At 41.9% G+C, this 21,411-nt stretch overlaps 1 protein-coding gene across 3 annotated transcripts in view; it reads right to left on the bottom strand.

The window, feature by feature from the left end:
* LOC115091195 (laminin subunit beta-2-like) overlaps nt 1-21,411 on the bottom strand; it is a 90,657-nt gene that overhangs the window by 27,499 nt on the left and 41,747 nt on the right. For all 3 annotated transcript variants that reach the window (XM_029601223.1, XM_029601225.1, XM_029601224.1), the window contains exons 13-21: nt 18,801-18,880; nt 18,329-18,464; nt 16,953-17,111; nt 16,022-16,149; nt 7,692-7,812; nt 7,083-7,275; nt 6,335-6,478; nt 4,732-4,963; nt 1,278-1,441 (exon numbers count right to left, since the gene is read on the bottom strand). In XM_029601223.1, coding sequence (XP_029457083.1) covers nt 1,278-1,441; nt 4,732-4,963; nt 6,335-6,478; nt 7,083-7,275; nt 7,692-7,812; nt 16,022-16,149; nt 16,953-17,111; nt 18,329-18,464; nt 18,801-18,880 — 1,357 coding nt within the window. The remainder of the gene's footprint in view (nt 1-1,277; nt 1,442-4,731; nt 4,964-6,334; nt 6,479-7,082; nt 7,276-7,691; nt 7,813-16,021; nt 16,150-16,952; nt 17,112-18,328; nt 18,465-18,800; nt 18,881-21,411) is intronic.

Raw genomic sequence — 21,411 nt, 5'->3', positions numbered from 1 at the left:
ATCAGTCCCTTCCTGATAAAAGAAGCTGGTTGCTCACCTACTCTTCAGGAGCATTCCAGAGGCGCTCAGTCTCGGACAGCGGGGAGTTTGAACAAGGAAAGTCGGACAACTAGTCAATTTGCATTTGTTTGCTTTTGAAATTTATTTAATAAACAAACAGAGGATCTAAGGAATGCAGAAGGCATTTCCATCTTGAATTAAAAAAAAAAAAAAGTCTGATGAGCTTTAAGTTCAATGAACGGTAGAGGGTGATTCTCAAAGCCGTTTCTGCAGGTAAAACAGATCTTTACTCACAGAATTGGGCCTTTGACAAAACTGCCTGCTCATTATGGGGCTAAACATACAGGCCATACGTGTGTATGGCCTGTATGCGTGTACTTTCACCTGCGGTGAGCAGAGTCATTCCTTGGGGGAGGGGCTTGCCCTTCCATGCATACTTTAACATTTTCAAAACTCTGTGTGTACATCTTCCTGAAAAAAACCCCCTCTGCTCACAAATTAGCAGGTGTCATTGTATGCGGGTAATTTTGATAGAATAATTCTCCCTTTGAAAACTAGTGTAAAATTTGCAGGTTAATTGCCTTTAAATTCATGCAGGCTGTTACAAAATTACCCCCTTAGCGTGAGAGAGAGAAAGGAAAAATGCAATCTAGAAATGAACATTTTCTGACACTTTTTGGATGGGAATGCATACCAAAAAAGCTTTGGGAGGATGTACATTTACGCAAGAACATGACAGAAGCAAGAAATGCAAACACCAACAGAAACCAGATAAACCAAATTATCACATAGCAACATGAACACATAGCCATATATCTGACACCATCATAGATGCAGACATAGTATCCAGGATAACATCCCATGGTTTCACATGGCACTTCTTAAAGTGATATGCGCAATAAATATGTCTTTTAAAATTAGTATGCTGCATAATATAACTACTGAAACAGGTTATTTCTACTCTCTCGTTTTTCTGTTTCTGCGTATTCAGTAGCAACCACACTTGCTCACTGAAATGAGCACACAAGTGGTCATATTAATACTCCCACAATTCATCCCACTTCTGAAAACACACAACACCATCAATTTATGGCCCATTTCACAATAAATGTATTGTGAGAAACGTGTGTAATGTCACGAGTATGAAGCAGTAGTTTCACATCTAATGTTATTTTTGTACTTAATAGGGAAGAAGTAACTTATTATGAAATTATTATGTCTACATAATTGGCAAAAACATTGATAAAGCACGCAGTTTTTACCTTAAGGACACTCACCTGTGTAACCCACATTACAATTACAGATCACTTGTCTGGATCGACTGTCTTTATGACAGGAGGCAGCAAAATGGCGCCCACTTTTGGGTCCCTCTGGGCAAGGACATGGCCGACAATGTTCACCAGACCCAAGGGCAGGGTTTCCATAGTAGCCAGAAACACATCTGTTGGTTAAGGAGATGAAACCATTACTTTAATGTAGAGTAGCCTGAAACATGACAGGAAACAGCATTTCTGTGCCCTGGAATAAATGTAATCATAAAGTTCTGACTGCGAATTTAGGTTGATTGATCATAAGAAATTACCATACTGATTTATTAATTTCATAGGTCACCTCTATTCATTTCATTAGTTTGAAACAAAAAAAAAATTGTTTCTTCATTTCATTCTGTAACCCCTGGGCTAGTGTCTGTCCTCTCACAGGATCCTAATGACCTCACTTGTGGGTAGACAACATCAGAAGGGGCAATAGAATTCCAAAGCACCAAGACTTTGGCAAAGTGGTATGAACAGCCTAAAGTACCATAAGGGGGCAAAAGGGTACCAGCAGAGGCAGGAGTTCTTCAAGGCACCATCAGAGGAGCAAAGCAAATCAAGAGTTTCAAGAACACCCCAAGGTTTCAAAAGAGGACACTGATAACAGTGGCATAAACCCTTGAAGGCAGCACAAGAGGGACAAGGTGGCACCAAAAGTGGCATGAACATTCTAAGGCACCAGGAAGAGAGAACAAAGCAAAACAGGTACAAAAACAAAAAGCTCAAGGATTGATAGAGGGACAAAGCAGCACTAAAGAGTTGTATGAAGACTCCACGACACTGTGAGAATTGCAAAACAGCCATCCACAGTGCAAGAACACCTCAAGGTGAAGAGTATGGAGTATGGCAGCAAGATCCCCAAAGTGTAGAGTCTAGGTATAGTATCAAGGCTGAGTGGCAGAAAGACCCCCAAGATGTAGCAGCAAGGCAGAATGAAAACTCCCAAGTTGTACAGTCTGGGGTATGGCAGCAAGACAGAGTAGTAAAACCCCCAAGGTGTAAAGTCTGGGGTATGGCAGCAAGGCTGAGTGGCAGTAAGATCCCCAAGGTGGTACATCAGGGGCATTGCAGTTAGGCAGAGTGGCAATAAGACACTCCAGTGTGCTTTCAGTCATCTTGCCACTCACATGGAAATTCTAGAAAACCCAAGAAAGGCAGATTAATTTTCAAAAATACCAGCTTTTCCATTAACTCTGGTGCCTGCCTTGAACAATGACAGCTCACGATGTCCCCTGCCATTGAGAAGAAACATTCGCTGAGCATGCTGGTTAGTGGGAAAGAAAGATAACGCTGAGCCACCTTGACAAGATCTGCCCACCATGGACTTGTATGCCCAATATGCCAGCACATCTGTGTCCATGTCCTCGATGGGCTCTGTTACATAGCTGGTCACAGACTTTTCTGCTGGGGTCTCCTTTGCTGGGATGGAACGAAGATATTTCTAGCTAGCTGCTTTAGCTATGGCTTGTGTCAGGAGAGATGGCTTTGTGGGGGCAATGCGGCTTTGGGGTACTGTGCTGGAGGAAAAAGTACTATCTGACAGGGTGCTATTTGTGCCTGCACTATTCTCTAGGGTGGCAGTCTTTTCTGTGCATACATCCCCACTACCTCTGGCAGTCCTGTTCATGCACCTTAGCTATCAGTATCCTCTCTGTGTATGTGAGATCCTGGAACTAGAGAGTGACACTCCTTTTCACCTATGGATCACAAAGTGTGGTAAGCATATAAGTATTGTTTTCTGTCAGAAGTTTCAGTCTCACTTGCACCTGCTGCTATAAGGAGTCCAGAAACTGCAACATCTCTTCTTCCATTCTCTCTTGCTCAAAGAAACCCTCTAACTTTTCCTCCAGAATGACCTCGCCCAGGGTGGCACTTCTGGAACTCATATCCTCCATGGCATTCTTGAATGGCTTCAGAGTATGTATCAGATGCCGCATCACTACCCAATCATGATGCCCAAGGGGACGATCCACACCTATCTCTGTTTCCAGAGCCAGATCATGAAGGGGCATCTGCTGGGGATGGGCCTTCAGAAGAAACAAAATAGGAAAGGAGAAGGAATTTCCTATTTTGTTTTGGGTCTTTTCAAAATGAAACGATTTAAATTCTAATAAAATTTTGTCAAATCTCAGTTTGTTTTAAAAATCTAAAAAAAAAAAAAAAAGAAGTTATCCATAGGGCCTAGGCCTAGGACAAAAGCCGGGGCCTTACCTATGAAATAGACCGAGACCCAAAGCAAGGTTCCATAGCTTACGCCCGAACACGACACCAGAGTCTCGGCCTAGACCTAGGCTCAATGCAGGCAACTTGGCTGAGACTCGAGTAAAGGCCCAGGCCTGAAAAATTTTCCCGGGATCAGGAAATTTCCCAACCTCTACTTACCTTCTCCATGGAGGATCTGACACCGCGACCAAGCCCAGACCTAACGCCAGGGTCCAATCCAAAGACTGGGTCCCAACGCCTAGACTCGATGTCAGAGCTCAATCCAGAGACTGGATCCCAATGCTTGGACCACAACCTAGGCCAAGGCCCAGGCCCAGCCCCCATGTCAGGGCCCAATCAGGAGATCCGACACCAGGGCCTAATCTAATGTCTGGGTCCCAATGCCTAGACTCGATGTCAGGGCCTAGTCCAGAGACTGGATCCCAAGGCTTGGACCTTGACCTAGGCCAAGGCCCAGGCCCAGCCCCTATGTCAGGGCCTGATCCAGAGACTGGGTCACAACGTCTAGGCCTCGGCCTGGAGGCCAGGTCCTGACACCTGGGCCTGAGTCTAGGCATTGGTCCAGACCCAGGCCCAGCCCAAAGGTCTGGTCCCAATGCCTGAGACAAGGCCCAGGGTTAGGCCCATGCCCAGATCCCAGGCTCGGAGGTCTTCTTTCGTAGTCTTCTTTCTTCTTTCTTCAAATGATGTCGTCTGCTTGGGATGTGCCAGAGTTAATTAACTCTTGCGCATTCTCCCCAGTGGAGGGTGCCATTTCGTTGTATGACACTGCATCGGGCCTGGACTCAGACCCAGGTGTCGAGACCCAGTGTCAGCCTAGGCATCGGGATCCAGTCTCCAGACTGGGCCCAGTGTTGGGCCTGGGCCAGTCCTTGGTGGATGTCAACATCTTAAATCATACGCTTATGAGGCATCCCAATTCTTTCTGCTTCTCATGGAGAAGCTGCCCACCATGCTTCAATAAAAATGCCCCACTATTTTCCTGCCCCTCTCTATCAGGTTCTTCAGGACTGAAATCCCCTGGTCCTTGAGTTCCAGCCCAAGGACAACCCTCACTGCCAAGTGAAGACTCGATGTTAGGGCAAAGCAATGAATCCCCTGAAAGCCTTCATTCTTCTTACTGACCAGAACATGATCTCATACAGTTCTTTGGCGCATTATACCACTTTTCACATGCTTTTCTGAGTTACCTTACCTTTCACATCGGTCACCACCAGTGTGGTCTCTGCAGTTCAGGCATGCCCCTGTTCTTTGCTCACATTCCTCAGCATGGCCATTGCATAGGCATTGACGGCAGTTTGGGAAACCCCAGAGTCCATGTTGACAGTGGTCGCAGCGGAGGCCAAAAGCACCAGGGCGACATGAGCACTGCCCACTTAACTGATCGCAGAGGCTGTGAAGGGAGCCGTCCACACTGCACTCACACGCTGAACAAGAAGGAGAAAGAATAATTCATGCAAGTCTTCTCTGTAGAGGACCATGTGAGGGAGTCCTAAAAGTGACCAATTTCTCGGGATATTGCACTGGATCTTACTGGTTTACAGTAACAAATATTCAAACTACAGCAAATGATGGATAACAGTTGATGGAGGCAAAGTCAAATTTGTAGCCCCAGAATTCAAAACTGCATCGATTCTGCATTTTTATTAATTAAATAAAAGAATCAAATATTTAAAAAATATTATTATACAAGTTAGGGTGTGGTCAGAATGCTGGGGGAGGAATTCCTCATTCTGATTGGCTAGTGAGTTAAAAACACATTTATGGGCAGGAAATAGCCAATGCATCTTCTAGCTGGAGAATTCTGTGTTTAAAGAGCTTAAGAACTGTGATTATTTCCCCATGTTCCCCCTTTTCTTAAGCATTTATAACAGAGGTAATGATCTCTGTGTTGGGAATTTCTTGGTAAGTTATGTCAGGTTGAAAAGCCTGTTCACCATCAAGACAGAGTTCACCATTGGTCTCCAGGTTGGAGATCAGGGATCTGTATTTGTTTTGTTACTTGCATACATTTTTTATGTGCATTAAATTGTATTCATGTGAATAAAACTGATTTTATGTGCATACACACATGAAAACATGTTTTGCACACATAAGTAATGAAACAAAACAAAAGAAAATTTAAAAATGCAATGAAAAAGAAAACTAAGCTAAACTAATAAAATGTTTCTCGTTCATGCCCCTGTTGTGTATGTCCCAGGGAAGCCCATATAACAAAGGACTACTGGACTTTTAAACATTTGGTGAAGCTTTTAATGAGTGATTTGTTTACTTCTTACTCACCTGAGATTAGATTTTTAGGTTTTGAACATGTATTGGAAATGTATTACTGTTTTATACTTGTTGAATTTGGTTATTATTCTTATTTTATTGTTCTTTGATCATGATTGTATATTCTGTGCTTGATTATTATTCCCCGCTTTAAACATAAGGGATAAATGGGTTATAAATCTTAAAAATAAATGAATAAATAAATGAGGCATTCCAGTCATTGTGCAATGGCGACATCTTAGGGACCATGATTGCAGGATTCCTGAGGAAATCCCAGAGTATGACTCCCAGACGAGGATTTTTGCTGCAACGACTGGACTAGATGAGTTGTGTGAGGGATATAAAATTAAAGGGAAACCCTCTCCTTCACCCCCCCCCCCCAAGGTAGCTCCGAAACAGAGGCCGGTCTCGATTGAGCTAGGAGCCCAGAGGAGCAGGAAGAAAAAGAAAGAGGCCACACAGGCTAAAATTAGGATGAACTCGTTAGAGGAAAAATCATGAAGGCTTACTATGTATGCATTACATACCTTTGCATCCGACAGGCCCAAACCCATAGGTCCCTGGTGCACATCGTTCGCACTGCCGTCCAACCACATTTGCTTTACACTGGCACTGCCCACCATTAAAGTTGCATTCTGAGCTCAGGGATCCCTGAGGGTTACACTGGCATGCTATGAAAAACACACATGGAAAGTTTGTTCAAGCATGGAGGGAGAGGATTTGGTGGAGGGACAGGGGAACCAGATATCCACATACAAAAGTACTACATGAAATCTGTCTCACCAGTCACATTCCAGTGCATAGTATTCCTGTTGTCCTTCTCTTGCCCTGCACCTAGTCGTCTGTTAATTAGCTTGAATCAAAACTCCCTGACTGCAGTCCCCCTTAATTTCCCTCTTGAAATTGCATATATGCATTTCCAAGCAGGAATGAACTCATTTTTTAAGAACAGTTCCTTGATAGAACAGAACTAGGATAAGCATGAATATCTCAAAGAATAGGCTGAACCAGCTACAGTTCTACCTCATTGTGTTCATGGAGTTGTAATCCTGATATTCTTGCTAAAATCAGAACTACATCTCCATGCATACAATGGAGTAAAGCCAGGACTGACCCAGTCTGTACCTTTTGGTAGGGAACACTATGGTCACCCTACATAGAACTTGCTTCCAATTAAATTAGAGCAAGTTTCAGAAAAGAATGCGCCACAAAGGCAAGGCTTTCAACTTCCTTACTACTATTCCTCCCTTCTCACCCTTGAATGTCAATACTTACGCAGTGCGCCTTCATGGAGGATAGCTGACATACTGGTGATCAAACTAGCACATGCCTCAGCAGTAGGCACCTTCACCACACTTTTGCTACTGTCATGACAATGATATCGTTCAAATGTCTCTTTACGGCTGATGGAAGCAGGATCTCCAGCAATGAACATCTCCATGGAAGAGTAGCGGGGAACCAATACCAGCTGAGAGAGAAAAACAAAGCAATCAGTAAGAGCTGGAGGACTACCCTACTTACTATATGATTGTGCTTGAAATGTCCAAGTCTGGAACATAATCATTTTTTTTCAACTAAACAGAGAACTAAGCTGCTCTCATCTTACCCTATGTCTGAGGTCATTGCAATGAGGTTGCATATAGTGACTGTATTTTTAAATCAGGTCCCAGGCTGTAATGGGATTTCTGACATCAGATCATCTCATATGGTCAAATCCTCATTTTTCTGTCTTTCCCATTTATTGAGCATTTCAAACTTAAATGAGGACTCTCCAGCTCATCTTCTGTTTTCTCTTGCAGATACCCCTCTCATCTGGCAATCAAGCAGCTAAGCTATATCTCACTATAGAAGTTTCAGATCACAGGTGTTCCGTGAAGGGCTTACCGAATCGATCAGTACATTGGCATTAGGAACTTTTTCCCGATGGCTGTAGCGGGTGAACTCCAGGCGAATGGTGTAACTGACACCATGTTCTAAGCAGACTGGTTGAGGCAGGACAACATGCCTGTGAAGACATGGAAGAGGAAGAGGAAGCCAACTATATTGACATCCTGAATTCCAAGTACGCAGCTCTCAACACATGTCATTCACTCACATTACAAAAGAAGCTTCTGCATTGGAAAACATTCTGCCATGGAATCCATTCTAGTAGCCTTAGTAACCCATACAAGATAAAACCACGTCTTGGGACATTGAGTGCTGTATAAGTAGTAGGATACATGAAATGGATGAAGCAGCAGAGAAAATAATAGTGTTGGAGAAAAGTGGTGGCAATAGAAAACCAATGAATGTAATAATATGAAAAGGGTAAAACACACCAACAGCATAAATAATATTTAAAAAACTACCATGAAAAAAACATAACAAAAAAAGGTTCAAGAGCTCTAAGCCCCCGTTACAGCCTTGTTTCAGCAAAATATGCCTGCATCACAGGTTAAGCCTATGAACATTCAATATAAAACATATAAATTATTATCCAAAAATACAATATTCAAAAGCCATTTTGATGGATGTCTGAAAAGTTATCCATCTAAATGGAAAAGCTGGCATATTAAAAGACAAGTGCCTAAATTGTAGCTGGATGACAAGTTACGTGGCTAGAATTTAGATGCATAAATTGGGGGCGTTCTGGGGCGGGCGGGAGACATTTCAGGAAGGAGCAGAGTTAGCCGCTTAACCTATGTGGCTAACTCTGGTCGTGCCACTGAGATGAACTAAAGTTATCCACATAAACATATGCGTTTTGGAATGGGGCAGCCAAGGAAGACAGCAAACCTGGCTGTTCTGGTCAGAAACAAAAATGTATTTACAGGCTTCAAAGAAACAACAGAACAAAATAGTAGCTCACCTCGCTTTAAACATCCAAAAGCAGTTATATGTACTCTCTATGCACATAGTATGGAGTCAAAGCAGCTCCCTGGAGTTTTCCTAATCCTTCTGGGCCGTAAACCTTTATACTTCTAGGTAGGGATCCTCCCAGGACCCAGAATCCTTTGTGGTCCTGAGCCTTAAGGTGGACTGGGGTAGATGACTCTAGCCTGTGTTTTAAGGTGGCTTTTGTATACTCCCTCACATACCCTCCCCATCAGCTCACCCCTACTCGGGTGAGCACATGCTTTATAAAGTCTATACAAAATCTTATGCTACCATCTGACTTCAGAACTAGGATATGGGTGACAACCACTAGCTAGAAGATTCTTCTATGACTCTGAGCTGGAGATCTCTTTCACCTCTGTTTCGATGACTTGGCGTCTGGCTTCTGGGATTCGGTATGGCCGTTCATGTACAACCAACCCCTGTGGGGTAACGATATCATTCTGAGCCAAGTGAGTACATCCTGGCAAGCTTGAGAAGATTTCTCTATTCCGTTCAACAAACTGCTTTAAATCAGCTATCTGGGAAGTTGACAGCAACTCTCCAAATGGCATTTGCGTCTGGTCCACCTCAGGTCCAAGCTCTGGGCTAAATTCCCCTTGTACCATTCCACACTCTTGAGGAACCCATTTTTTTAAAGTAAATTGACATGATAAATCTGACTTTTATTTTCTTATCTGGTTGGGCTATTTTGTAATCCACTGGGATGTTTTTTTCCAAGACTTCATAAGATCATTGCCAACAAGCGAGAAACTTGCTTTCCAAAGAGGGCAAGAGAATCAGAACCCAGTCTCTAGGCTGGAAGGTCCTCTGAACTATGGGATGATTGTAAGCCTGGGTCTGAGGTGTCTAAGTCTTCTCTAAATACAATCAGGCCACCTGTCCGGCTTTCTTTAGGTGCTCTTGAACCCATGTTAGGTTCTATATTAGGAGCTACCACCCAGGAAAAAGATCTAGGCATCATAGTGGATAATACTTTAAAATCGTCAGCTCAGTGTGCTGCAGCAGTCAAAAAAGCAAACAGAATGTTAGGAATTATTAGGAAGGGAATGGTTAATAAAACGGAAAATGTAATAATGCTCTATATCGCTCTGTACTGTACTGTGTACAATTCTGGTCGCCACATCTCAAAAAAGATATAGTTGCAATGGAGAAGGTACAGAGAAGGGCAACCAAAATGATAAAGGGGTTGGAACAGCTCCCCTATGAGGAAAGGCTGAAAAGGATAGGGCTGTTCAGCTTGGAGAAGAGACGGCTGAGGGGGGATATGATAGAGGTCTTTAAGATCATGAAAGGTCTTGAACGAGTAGATGTGACTCGGTTATTTATACTTTCACATAATAGAAGGACTAGGGTGCATTTCATGAAGTTAGCAAGTAGCACAATTAAGACTAATCGGAGAAAATTCTTTTTCACTCAACGCACAATAAAGCTCTGGAATTTGTTGCCAGAGGATGTGGTTAGTGCAGTTAGTGTAGCTGGGTTCAAAAAGGTTTGGATAAGTTCTTGGAGGAGAAATCCATTAACAGCTATTAATCAAGTTTACTTAGGGAATAACCACTGCTCTTAATTGCATCAGTAGCATGGGATCTTTTTAGTGTTTGGATAATTGCCAGGTTCTTGTGGCCTGGTTTGGCCTCTGTTGGAAACAGGATGCTGGGCTTGATGGACCCTTGGTCTGATCCAGCAAGGCAATTTCTTATGTTCATATAACATAGTCCACGAGATTCTGTCCAGGGCTGTCTTCATCCTCCCGTGTCTCTTGAGCCACATCTAGTATGCCTTTTGGTCTTCTACCATATAACAACTTGAAAGGCAAGAAGCCCATCAAGCTCTGGGGCACTTCACGGACTGTGAATAGCACATAGGTAATAACAAGTCCCAATTTTTGCCATCTTCATTATGAATTTCCACATTTGCTTAAGTATTCTATTGAAGCGTTCCATGAGGCCATCGGTCTGTGGATGGTACACTGACATATGTAAAGTTTTCACCTTAAGCAGGCTGCAGAATTGCTTCATTACTTTTGAGACAAATGGAGTTCCTTGGTCTGTCAGGATCTCTTTGGGTAGTCCAACCTGAGAGAAAACTTCTATTAAGGTAGTCATCACTATCGGGGTTTTCATACTTTTCAATGTTAGAGCCTCCAGTATCTCGTAGCATAGCCCAGGATCACAAGAATATACTTATTTCCTCTAGTGGTTCTCTCTAGCAGCTCCATGAGATCCAAAGCCATCCTTTCAAAAGGGGTTTCAATTATGGGTATGGTATATTTATGTACTGTCCCATTTTATGTACTGTCCCATTTATTGTACTGTCCCATTTATTCACATAGGCTTATTTATTCACTCCGCTATACTACTACACTAATTGGCTGAAATGTAAATATTGCATTGTTCAATCTCTCCCCTCTTCCAGCTCCAAGTTAATTTTCCCTGTTTTATTGTTTTATTGTAACTTTCTCACCCTTCAATTGATTCTCTGTATTTAAAGTTCACAGTTCTATTGGGAATATTGTTATCACGTTACCTTATGCTTTTCACACATTGTTAATTGTAAACCGGGTTGATGTGATGCCAGTCATGAAACTCAGTATAACAAAAACAATAAATAAATAAATAAATAAATAAGTGCCACTCAAACACAGACAGCACATCATTTCATTATGAAATATGGAGAATCTGGTGCAGTCGCTGGAGTTCCTGGAACCACCTTACCATCTACCTTCTGTAAGTGCTCCCTAGCCCACTTAAACGACTTGTCTTCTATCTGGGGTTGTTTAAAGATGTCTGGTTTACCTTCAGTTTCCCAGTTAACAGGGTTGGGCATGAGATTTGAATTGGCTGGCAAATCTTCCTTTGACTCTGAAGTAGCCACCTCCTCAGTCTCTTGGTCAGCTGTAAAATCATACTTGTCCTGTCTCCGAGATTTTGGCATTTTTTAGACTTTTGAAACAAGTCCATATCTTCTATAGGGAAGAGTTTGGGGAATGATATCTCCTCATTGTTGGTGTTGGGTGTCTCCATCATGAGCAAGGTCCAGATTTTGTTAAAGTTTGGACAATCTTGTCCAATTAGGACAGGGTAGGGAACCATGGAAGAATCCCCTCTTCTATTTTATATTGGCCAATGTGTCTTTAACTCCAGTTGGCAAGTGGTTTGTGGTTTCCATGTATGCAGGTCAAGAGTACCTCATTCTCATAATTAATTTGGACCTGTTTCACCAGCTCATGTTGAATGAGGGTCTTCATGCTTCCCGAATCTACCAGGGCCTGTGTTGGAATGCTATTTCTACAGAAATGACAATAGTGTGGAGTCACTGCATTAATGTCTATCACTTCTTCTTCATGGTGTGCACAGTCCCGGATAAAATGGCTGCGTTCTCCACAAGTGAAACATGGGGGACTTCCCAAGTTAGGCATTGATGTTACAACTTACGTTTGGGTTGGCTCTTCCAGCAGCCAGAGCCTCTTAGGATCTCATCAGCCTCTAGGCCTGACCTGTACCTTCTCAGGGAAGTGCAATATTTCTGGCATAGAGTGAGCATGGTAGTAGGCCTTGGGCACTTCTAAGGCCTTTTCCAATGTCAGATTTGGTTGTTGATAGACCCATTCCCGCATGGGCTGTCCAAGGCCATCTAGGAATTGCTCCAAGAGAATTGCCTTGGCGAACTCCTCACCAGTCTTCCTCTCTGGGTGGAGCCACTTCCAGGTGCATCACAAAGTCAATGAAAAGGTTTTCTTGAATTTTCCTCAGGTTGCAGGGAGCCAGACCAGAAGCATTGTCAATAGGTCCCTGGAGTGTTCCTAGCTCTCTGAAGAACATCAATTTTAACTTTCAGGTATGTGGCTGTGCTATCGGGGTTTGCAGTCTGGAAAACAGCTTGATAGTCTCCAATTAGTAAGTTACCTATACAGGCAGCCCACCTATCTAGCAGTCCACTCAAAATTCTTTAAGAAGCTGTCGGGGTCCTCTCCAGGAGTCATCTTCAGTAAGACAGTGGCTAAGGATGGTGGTTTAATCACTGCCATTTGCACCACCTGGGCCACTTGAGTTATATGGTGTTCTGCTGAGCCACTTGCTCCTGCAGTGCGTGCTGTTGGTCGATCTGAACCTGTAAAGCATTTTGCAACTGTTGATGCCCAGTAGCCAGGACCTGAATTACTTGTTCCATATTTGCCTGAATTCTGGGGGAGGTGCTAGGCAAGCAACCCTCCGGGGAAAGGAGAGAGAAAAAAAGAAAATCCTGCTGGCCTGTCCAGCCCTGCCTCACTTCTTGCACCCTATCTATTCCAGGCAGGCTATCCCCTTAGCCTGGCTGTAGTACCATTAGGCAAGAAATTAGGGAGGCCCTAGGAAACGGGGGGTGGGGGGGGAAGTCTTGTTTTTTTCCCTTCTGTGCTATAGCTATGGGTCGGTGCCTTTGATTCCTTCTTTAGGCCACCAGATCCTACTGCTGCCACCATGTGTAGCATTTTGGTCCGGCCACAGCCTCTGGGACAGCCAAGGAAGATAACAGACTTGGCTGTTCTGGTTAGAAATAAAAGTTTACTTACAGGCTTCAAAGACACAACAGAACAAAATAGTACCTCACCTCGCTTTAAACATCCAAAAGCAGTTATATGTACTCCGTATGGACATAGCATGGAGTCAAAACAGCTCCCTGGGGCCTTCCTAACCCTTCTGGGTCCTGAACCTTTATATTGCTAGATAGGGATCCTGCCAAGACCCAGAATCATTTGCGGCCCTATGGCTTAAGGCGGACAAAGGTAAATGGCTCTAACCTGGGTTTTAAGGTGGCTTGAGGGAGTCTTTTGTATATTCCCTCACACAAGTACATTCAGCAGTGGGACTACACTGCTGAATATACCCTGCTAGTTAGCTGGATAAATTTATCCAGCTAACTAGCCAAGCCACTCAGTGGCTGAATATTGCCCCCACAATAAATATGTCAACATAAAAATATAGATAAATTAGTTAATTTCAACAAAAGTATCCTTTAGCACGCTCACATCTGTGCATATAGAAAACTAGTAGAAAAATTGCAAATTTCTGACTTGATGGTTAATCATCCTTTTTGGTGATCCAAACGTTTTGTGAGCTTATAATAGTGACCATCCATCTACTTAGGATCCTATAAGACTAATCACATCTGAAGCCTGTGAGAAACTCCAAATTTATTACATGTAACATTTGCACAGAAAAGGAGGCTGGCATCTATTTGGCAGGATTTGGTTTTCTTTACATCAAAGATCCAGGAGCAAAGAGACTTGCTGCAGTAGTGGCAATATATGCTGCTACAGACCACAGACTACATAAATAGTTTATTTATTTATATTTTAATGCTATTGTATTTATTATTTTTTATACTGTTTTATATGTTTTATATTTAATGTCTTAGGTTTTAATCCGTGATGCAAGCATATTTTGCCAAACTATGACTTTGTTGGGTTTTTAGAGATCTTTTTCCCTTTTTTTGTTATATTTTTCTCAAGGCTGTTTTTATTTCATTATTTGTTAAATATTATTTGTACTGTTAGAGGGTAACTTTCAGACAATTCCACATAGCTCCATAAATCAAGGCTGTCACATAATCAGCTAGCCCTGAACTTAGATAAGCCAGAGATTGTACTTTTGAAATGATTTTCGTCACCTGATGATCCTTCACATTTTAAGATAGCTGATTTAGTTTTACCAGTTAAGACACAAGCTGGGGGTAGTTCTGGACTCGAGTTTGTCAACGAAATCCTATGTAAAACCCATAGTAAAAGTTTAATTTTTAAACTACGGATGTTAAGGTTAAAGCCTCTTCTTCCTGATAAGGGATTTCATTTAGTGCTGCAAGCTCTCATTTAGACAAGTATGGATTATTGTAACTTGTTACTACTTGGCCTCCCTATTGTAACGATACGAGTGTTACAATGCAGCTGCGAGGATTTTCACTGGCACAAGGAAACATGACCACTGCTTAGAGAGTTACACTGGCTCCCAGTCCAGTGAAAAATAAAATACAAGGTGGTGATGTTAATACATAAATTGTTAAACTCTGATACCCATGCTCCTTGGATAGAGGCCTTAGTCCAAATTTATGTTCCATTGTGGGCTGCGAGATCAGTGGGTAAAACAGTGTCGGAAGTTCCATCTTAAAGGGTATTGCACCTTATTTATTTATTTAACATTATTTTAACCTTGTGGACACTCGTAAACGTGCTTTCTTGGTGGTGGGGCCAGCTTTCTGGTGTACCCTGCCTGAGTTTGTTTGTTCGCTAACACAAAAGAGCAATTTAAGAAAGCATTAAAGATATTTCTTTTTAAGGAAGTTTTTGGGTAAGGGTGATAAAAAATGTATTAAAGGCATAAGGGTACAGACTTTTATAGCAGGGTTGTATTTGAGAAATTCTGTTTAGCTGTTTTATGGTCTTATGTTTTTTGTATGTTTTTTTTTAATCTGACACCATACAGTATATGTTGTTTCATGTTTATTTATTTATGTTTTACATATTATGAATCTTCTTAATGTAATCTGCTGTGAACTGTGGCACAAGTGGAATAGAAATTAAATTAATTAATAAAATATACGTGTGTATATGGCTGTGCGGAGATCTACGACAATATCTTTGGTTATTTGCAAACACCTGCAAGTGCATTGAGATTGCATATTTTTCCTACCCATTTTAAAAACATACATGCATATAATTTACATACACAAAAAAATTGCAACTTGCTTGCAAAAAACCCTGTTTAAGCACAGAAGTTGGCATATTTTACAATGTGTGCGTAACTGAAATCGCCAGTTTGCTGAAATCTCCACCAGTTCACCCAGTCCTTCTCCAGGTCATCAAGACCCTCCTGGCCCTTCATTCTGGACTACCCCAGTTTACCTAGTTTTCCCAACCAATAGTAAACAATAGACAAGTCTATCTTTTGCGCAAGATAATTAGCAGGTATAAAATTATGTTAAAAAGTTGACAATGTACATGAGGAAATCTCTTATAAAATAGCAGCTTACATATGTAGTTCTTGATCCCGCCATAGAACATCCCTACACAGCCCTTAATTTTGCATGTAAATGTGCACATCATACCGAAAATACGCATGTCCCTTTAATGTTTTTAAAATAACATATGCATCAGTATAAGTTACTTATGCACGTATATGTTTAATTTTACACACGTAAATGTTTGAGATTTCACCCCTTAGTGTTTTTTAACCCTTTTCATATTATTACATTTCTTGGTTTTCTGTGACCACCACTTTTCTCCAACAGTTTCTCCTCCTATGGTTGGCTTTTTGCCTCTTTCTTAGAACAGCTTTAAAGTGTGGATAAAAGGGACTACTCACCTGGAGCCAGGGGTCAAGGACACTGTCATTTTGTCATCTGCCGGAATCGTGTTACCACATGGGCTGCTGGTTGGAATGGGTCCTGGTCGAATTACAGATACTCTCACCTCTTCCCATTTCTTAGGAAACTAATAAGAAGAAGGAATAATATTCAGAAAAATGCTACTATAGTACATTTATAATAAAATTTACAAGGCAGCTTTCAGTTTTATATGGACCAATGTAATGAGTAACCTTTGGTGCATATTTTCAAGTTTCCACAGCTTCCTTCCACGCTGGCAAATTAACTTTTTGTGAAAGAGGAGCAGGATCCTGTACAGAGGCTTGAAACCATGTGCATGGAGTTATTTAACTTGGGTCTGTACATACAATAATACCCAAGTCAGTTTCTTTCAGGAACTGAACCAATGTGGCCTCAAGCATTTGTAAATATACCAACAGCAAGTGTGCAGGGAAAACAAACTTCAGCCCTGTTCAGGCCAATTTATTTCCAGTATATTTCCAGCTGATTCCATTTCAGGGGGAGGGGAAAGGAGGATTTAGGGATATTCCGATCATTCATGTCAGCAAACAGCACGTGCTATTTGCTGAAAGAAATGATCTGAAAATTTTCTGACATTTTTTGGACGAGTAGATGTTTTGTTTCGGTTCGGTTGCAAAGAACTGAACCAAAAATCAATTCTGCATCATGCTTTCACATTCGGATTATCTGAATGCACATCCCTAAAAATGGTGATCTTTTCCATGGGAATATATGCTCAGAATAGGAACAACTTAGTTGTAAGTGTGCATCAGACTGAGAGCAGCAAAGTAATCTTGTACCAAAAAAAAGTCAGTAGTGATCATGTTGTAAAAGAACCTAAAACTTTTCCCCTGTGATAAAACTCATGCTTGGAAATATATGTGATTCTACCATCTTTCTGGGTTTTACCTGAGGTTCGTAGCGAATGATAACATCATACTCCATGGAAAAAGGTACATTACTGATCTTTAATTCCATAATTCCACCTTCAAGGACCCTGACAAACCCAGGTCCAGTCCAAGTGGCAGGGCGACCTATGGGGTATTCCCTCTCCACCAGAGTGCAACCCTGTTGTGGGCATGAAAAAACATTAAAAGATTAAAACGAAACCAAATTAGCTGTTGGTGATTCCCAGAGGTCAACAGTCAGACTATTTAATTTAAGTGTCTATAACCTGAATGAATCTCAAGAAGAAAATGTCTTTCAAAGGAGAAGCTCAAGAGGTCTGTACTCCCAGCTGTCAGCCAAAACCATACTGAGTATAAATTATTACCATATTCTGTTTGATTCTCCAAAGACTTCATTTATTTCAAACTCTAAAGCCCTTGATGGGCAATTAAAAACAGCCTCACCCTCTTCATCCAAAATGTTTAAAAATAGCCATCATCTAGGCTTCCAGTACAAGCGCATAAGACCATGAACAGTAGTAGGAGAAGTGTACTGCATCATGATTGCCGATTATCCTCTTACTCCTTCAGGCGGCTTGCTGGTACCATTTTTGAAAATGGGGTTGGCAGGCCCAGGGCCTACCAAGCACTTCAGGCCCCACTGGCCACCAAGGATTTATGAAGATATGGGAGGAGTCCAGGGGTGTTTCATTGTGTGTTAGCAAGCTTTTACATAAAATTAAACATATGTCATTTTAGACTGGGAACAAAAATTGAAACAACAATTTTTGTTGTAATTTCTATGTTGTTTATTTATTTATCCCTTTTTATTATTCCTCCACTGTCATCACATTGTAAGCTTGCTCATGCCTTTTCACAGCTCAGGGTGCACATTAAAGGAGTAATTTGCAACGGCACTTGGCTCTCTGAAAATAGTTCCAATAGGAACGCATATAAAAGGACTCTCAGAATCTGATTTTGCAAGTACATTTACATGCATATTAAATAGGCATTCCAGGGAGCAGGATTAGGATTTACCTGCATACTTTTGATTTTTGAAAGTATCAGTGTAAATCTACACATTCCTCTCGAGCAACTGTAACTTTGTGCCACGCAGAGCTCTGCACACACCCACGAAGTTTCAAAGCAGATTTATGTGCATACATTTGCTTTGAAAATTCTGGATAAAGTCCGATAGTAAATCTACCTGCACACTTTAGCCTATGTAGGCAAGAACTAGCCCTCTAACAGACGGGCTATTGTGATGTACATTTGACCTTTTCAGGCTGTCTCTTTGAGCATGATTCGTATAGGTGAGCCCGGGCTTGTTTTCCTTTATGCACTTTAACATCTATTTTCTTCTAACTTAACCTCTTGGCTTGCACATTCTCTCTTTACCTGCCGAAGCAGAGCAGACTCTGCTTCATAGGTGTAGTGGTCCAAGCTGATGCGATAGTAGCCAGACTTCACTTGACTACACTGTCTGCCAACCATGTGACTGCGGCATCGGCACTGGCCAGTCTCTGTGGCGCACCTGGTGAGATGGAGAAAGAGCAATGACCAGCACAGGACTGACAGAAAATCTATTCAAAATGCAGTAGAATGGAAAACAAGCTGAAAACAGAGACGCCCTGTGTCATAAAAAGTACAGGACCTTTTTGCTACCATTGTAAGAAAGAGAACAGCAGAGTGCATGCAGACCGCTTTAGTCAGGCAGATTGAATCCTGGAGGAATAGAACACAACTGGACTTCTGGGTCCACCTGGGTCTGACCCTACCTGGATTTTCTAGGCCACCGTACTTGAGTGATTTTGTATTGGTTATCAAGTGTAGGATCAGTGATGCACTCATTCATGTAAGCTGAACTTACTGGTTATCCCATGCTCCTCCAACGTCACAATCACAAGAGCGGCAGCCGTGGAGATCATGACTTAGAGCCCAATGCTCTGGCTGAAAGGCAAGAAAAAATAAGAATATTATTACTGATATTTTAAGATAAATACTAGCAAGATCAGAGGGGACAAGAAACCCTTGGTGAGGCTTTCTATTGGGCAGAATGATCTTGCTAAGTCAGATTTTGCCATTAATATGCTGCCATATTTACTACAGTATGGGCTTGATTCACCTGCATTTAACCCCTGGAAGAACTTATAGCCAAATGATTTTCACAGTATTTAGCGATAAAAATAATTGTATTCAATGCTAAAATAAAACAGCTCCATGTGTTGTGGAATTTGGAAGCCAAAAATGCTTGAACGTACTCCATTCACCATACTGCTTCATTTTAATATGGTCAAAATCACTTGTATGGTCCACACATTGCAATCCATAGAGGAAACGTTTAATGAAAAGCAAACAGAAGTATAGCAAAAGCTGCATTATCTGGCATGCATGGGGAATAGTACATGGTGGTTAATCGAACATGCTGGTTATCCGAGGCCCCCCCTGCTTTCTGCCCCAAGCAGTATCCTGCAGCAAACAGAAGGGGAGGCTGTGATGCAGGAGTGGAAAGCGCACAAAGCAGAACAGAGAAAAGTTACTGTGATCCCTAATGTTAATTGGCATTCTACTTAAATCTTCTTGGCAGCAGTAAAAATAAAAGGCCCTGCTGCTAGATGTCAGTTAGTTGAACTTTCTGGTTGGTTGAGTGCTGGATTAAAGGACTTTTTCTTGTGTTTCATTTCTAGCTGGGAAACACTTTTATATTTAGAAAGAAATTACCGAGTTTGTTATACATGAGTTAGGTAGGTTTCACATGTATATAGAGGTCATGGGTATAAAAACCCCTTCATGAATACTGTACATTTTTCTATGCCTTCCAACCCTTATCAGCATCACTGCACCATAAAGGAGGGCCAATCTCAATACAAATGATACTTCTCTGCTTTCTGCATCTTGGAGGCTTCCCTGTCCACTCCACCCCTCCTAGAGTAGCATGCATTTACATTTTATATGCAATACAGAATACATTATCTAAAGGGGATGTAGGTTAGGGCCATGAGAATGAGGAAAGAGGACTCCACAGTTATTTTGCTCACATATCATAGAGGTAATAATGACCTGTCTCATAGAAGCATATTTGGGGGCTGGCTTGGTGACCTAGAAGCAGCACATTACCATGCGGAGGACCTGTGCTCGATTCCCAGGTCAGGTCTTCCACTCATCAAGCTGGAAGCTTCTGTTCACACCCCCTAGGGAGGAAGTCCCAGTCGTCTTGCAATGGCAACACCTGTTAGCCCAACTTAGACCCATGATTGCAGCATTCCAGAGGAGCCTTGGTGCATGGACCCCATCTGAAAGCTATTGTGACAATAACTGGTATAAAGTAAATTGGGATGAGATATTATTAAATAGGGGAAAATCACTGGGTAGTTATGAAAGAAGGCTCAGTGCGCTTTAGCCCAACAGTGCCCAGTTCCAACTGAACAGGGAACCCAAAGCACATTAGCATCTCTTCTTGCTCGTGTAAACCATATTGAATGTACTAGGAGAATATAGGCAACTATGGCATCCAAAAAGGCGTGCCAACATAGCACACAAAAGAAAACTAAGTCCAATAGTTTCTCATTCCATTTTTGGGTAAGAGGCTCTAGGAAGGCCATCTTTCAAACTCAGCTCTTCCAGGCACCCAAAAATGTCCAACTTAAGGTTATATATCAGGAAAAGAGATCATGAAACGGGAGGATCACTCAATCAATCCCATGCATGTACATCTTTGGCAAGGCAGGTGCGTAAAAAGTCAGATCCTATATCCCACCAATCCTATACTCACAGCTTTTTCATGAAACTCTACACCCTACCATTGGTACCAGTTGTGTGAAATGGCAAAAGACCTTTTAGATTTCTCCACATCACCCTGGTGACCATGTCCAAGGCAATCAAGTCACAACCACAATGGGACTTCGTTCTTTGCCTAACTGACCACTGAAAGAGCTGCCAGAGGACCTGCCAGGCTCATTGTTTGGGGGCCAAAACTGAGACCCAGGGGCAACTTTTGAATGTTTTAAATGCAATAGCTGTTGAGTCAAAACACAATACCATTAATCAAGCCAGTAGCTGATATATTTTGTGGCACATTTTAGATTTTGATAGCTCTTTCAGGTTAAAATTGTTGCTTAGATAATAGCATTATAAGTCTTGTCAAAGCTGTGGGAGCTATTAACCTCCAAATTTAATTCAGTGGAACTTTCCGGATCCTTCCCTCCAGGCAGAGCTGTACCAGCTGCTGTGACAGAGAGCACAGCCCCTGAAGTCTTACCCATAAAGGACCAGGAGCATGCCAAGGGAAAGGCACAGATTAAAAGATTAAAACTTGATTTACGTTTTCTGCACTGTATTTATCTATGCGTGTGGTTCTTTTTAAGTTAAAAGCGTACCATACTAATTTTGATATAAAATGTGTTTGTGCTTTAAAAAAATGTTTCTGTTTTTGAGACCCACCTGTCAACTGCTGGATAATTATAGCCTTTCCAAACAGGCTA

Source organism: Rhinatrema bivittatum, chromosome 4 (assembly GCF_901001135.1).
Source record: "Rhinatrema bivittatum chromosome 4, aRhiBiv1.1, whole genome shotgun sequence".
Classification (NCBI taxonomy): Eukaryota; Metazoa; Chordata; class Amphibia; order Gymnophiona; family Rhinatrematidae; genus Rhinatrema; species Rhinatrema bivittatum.
This window is presented reverse-complemented; position numbering and strand designations above follow the sequence as displayed.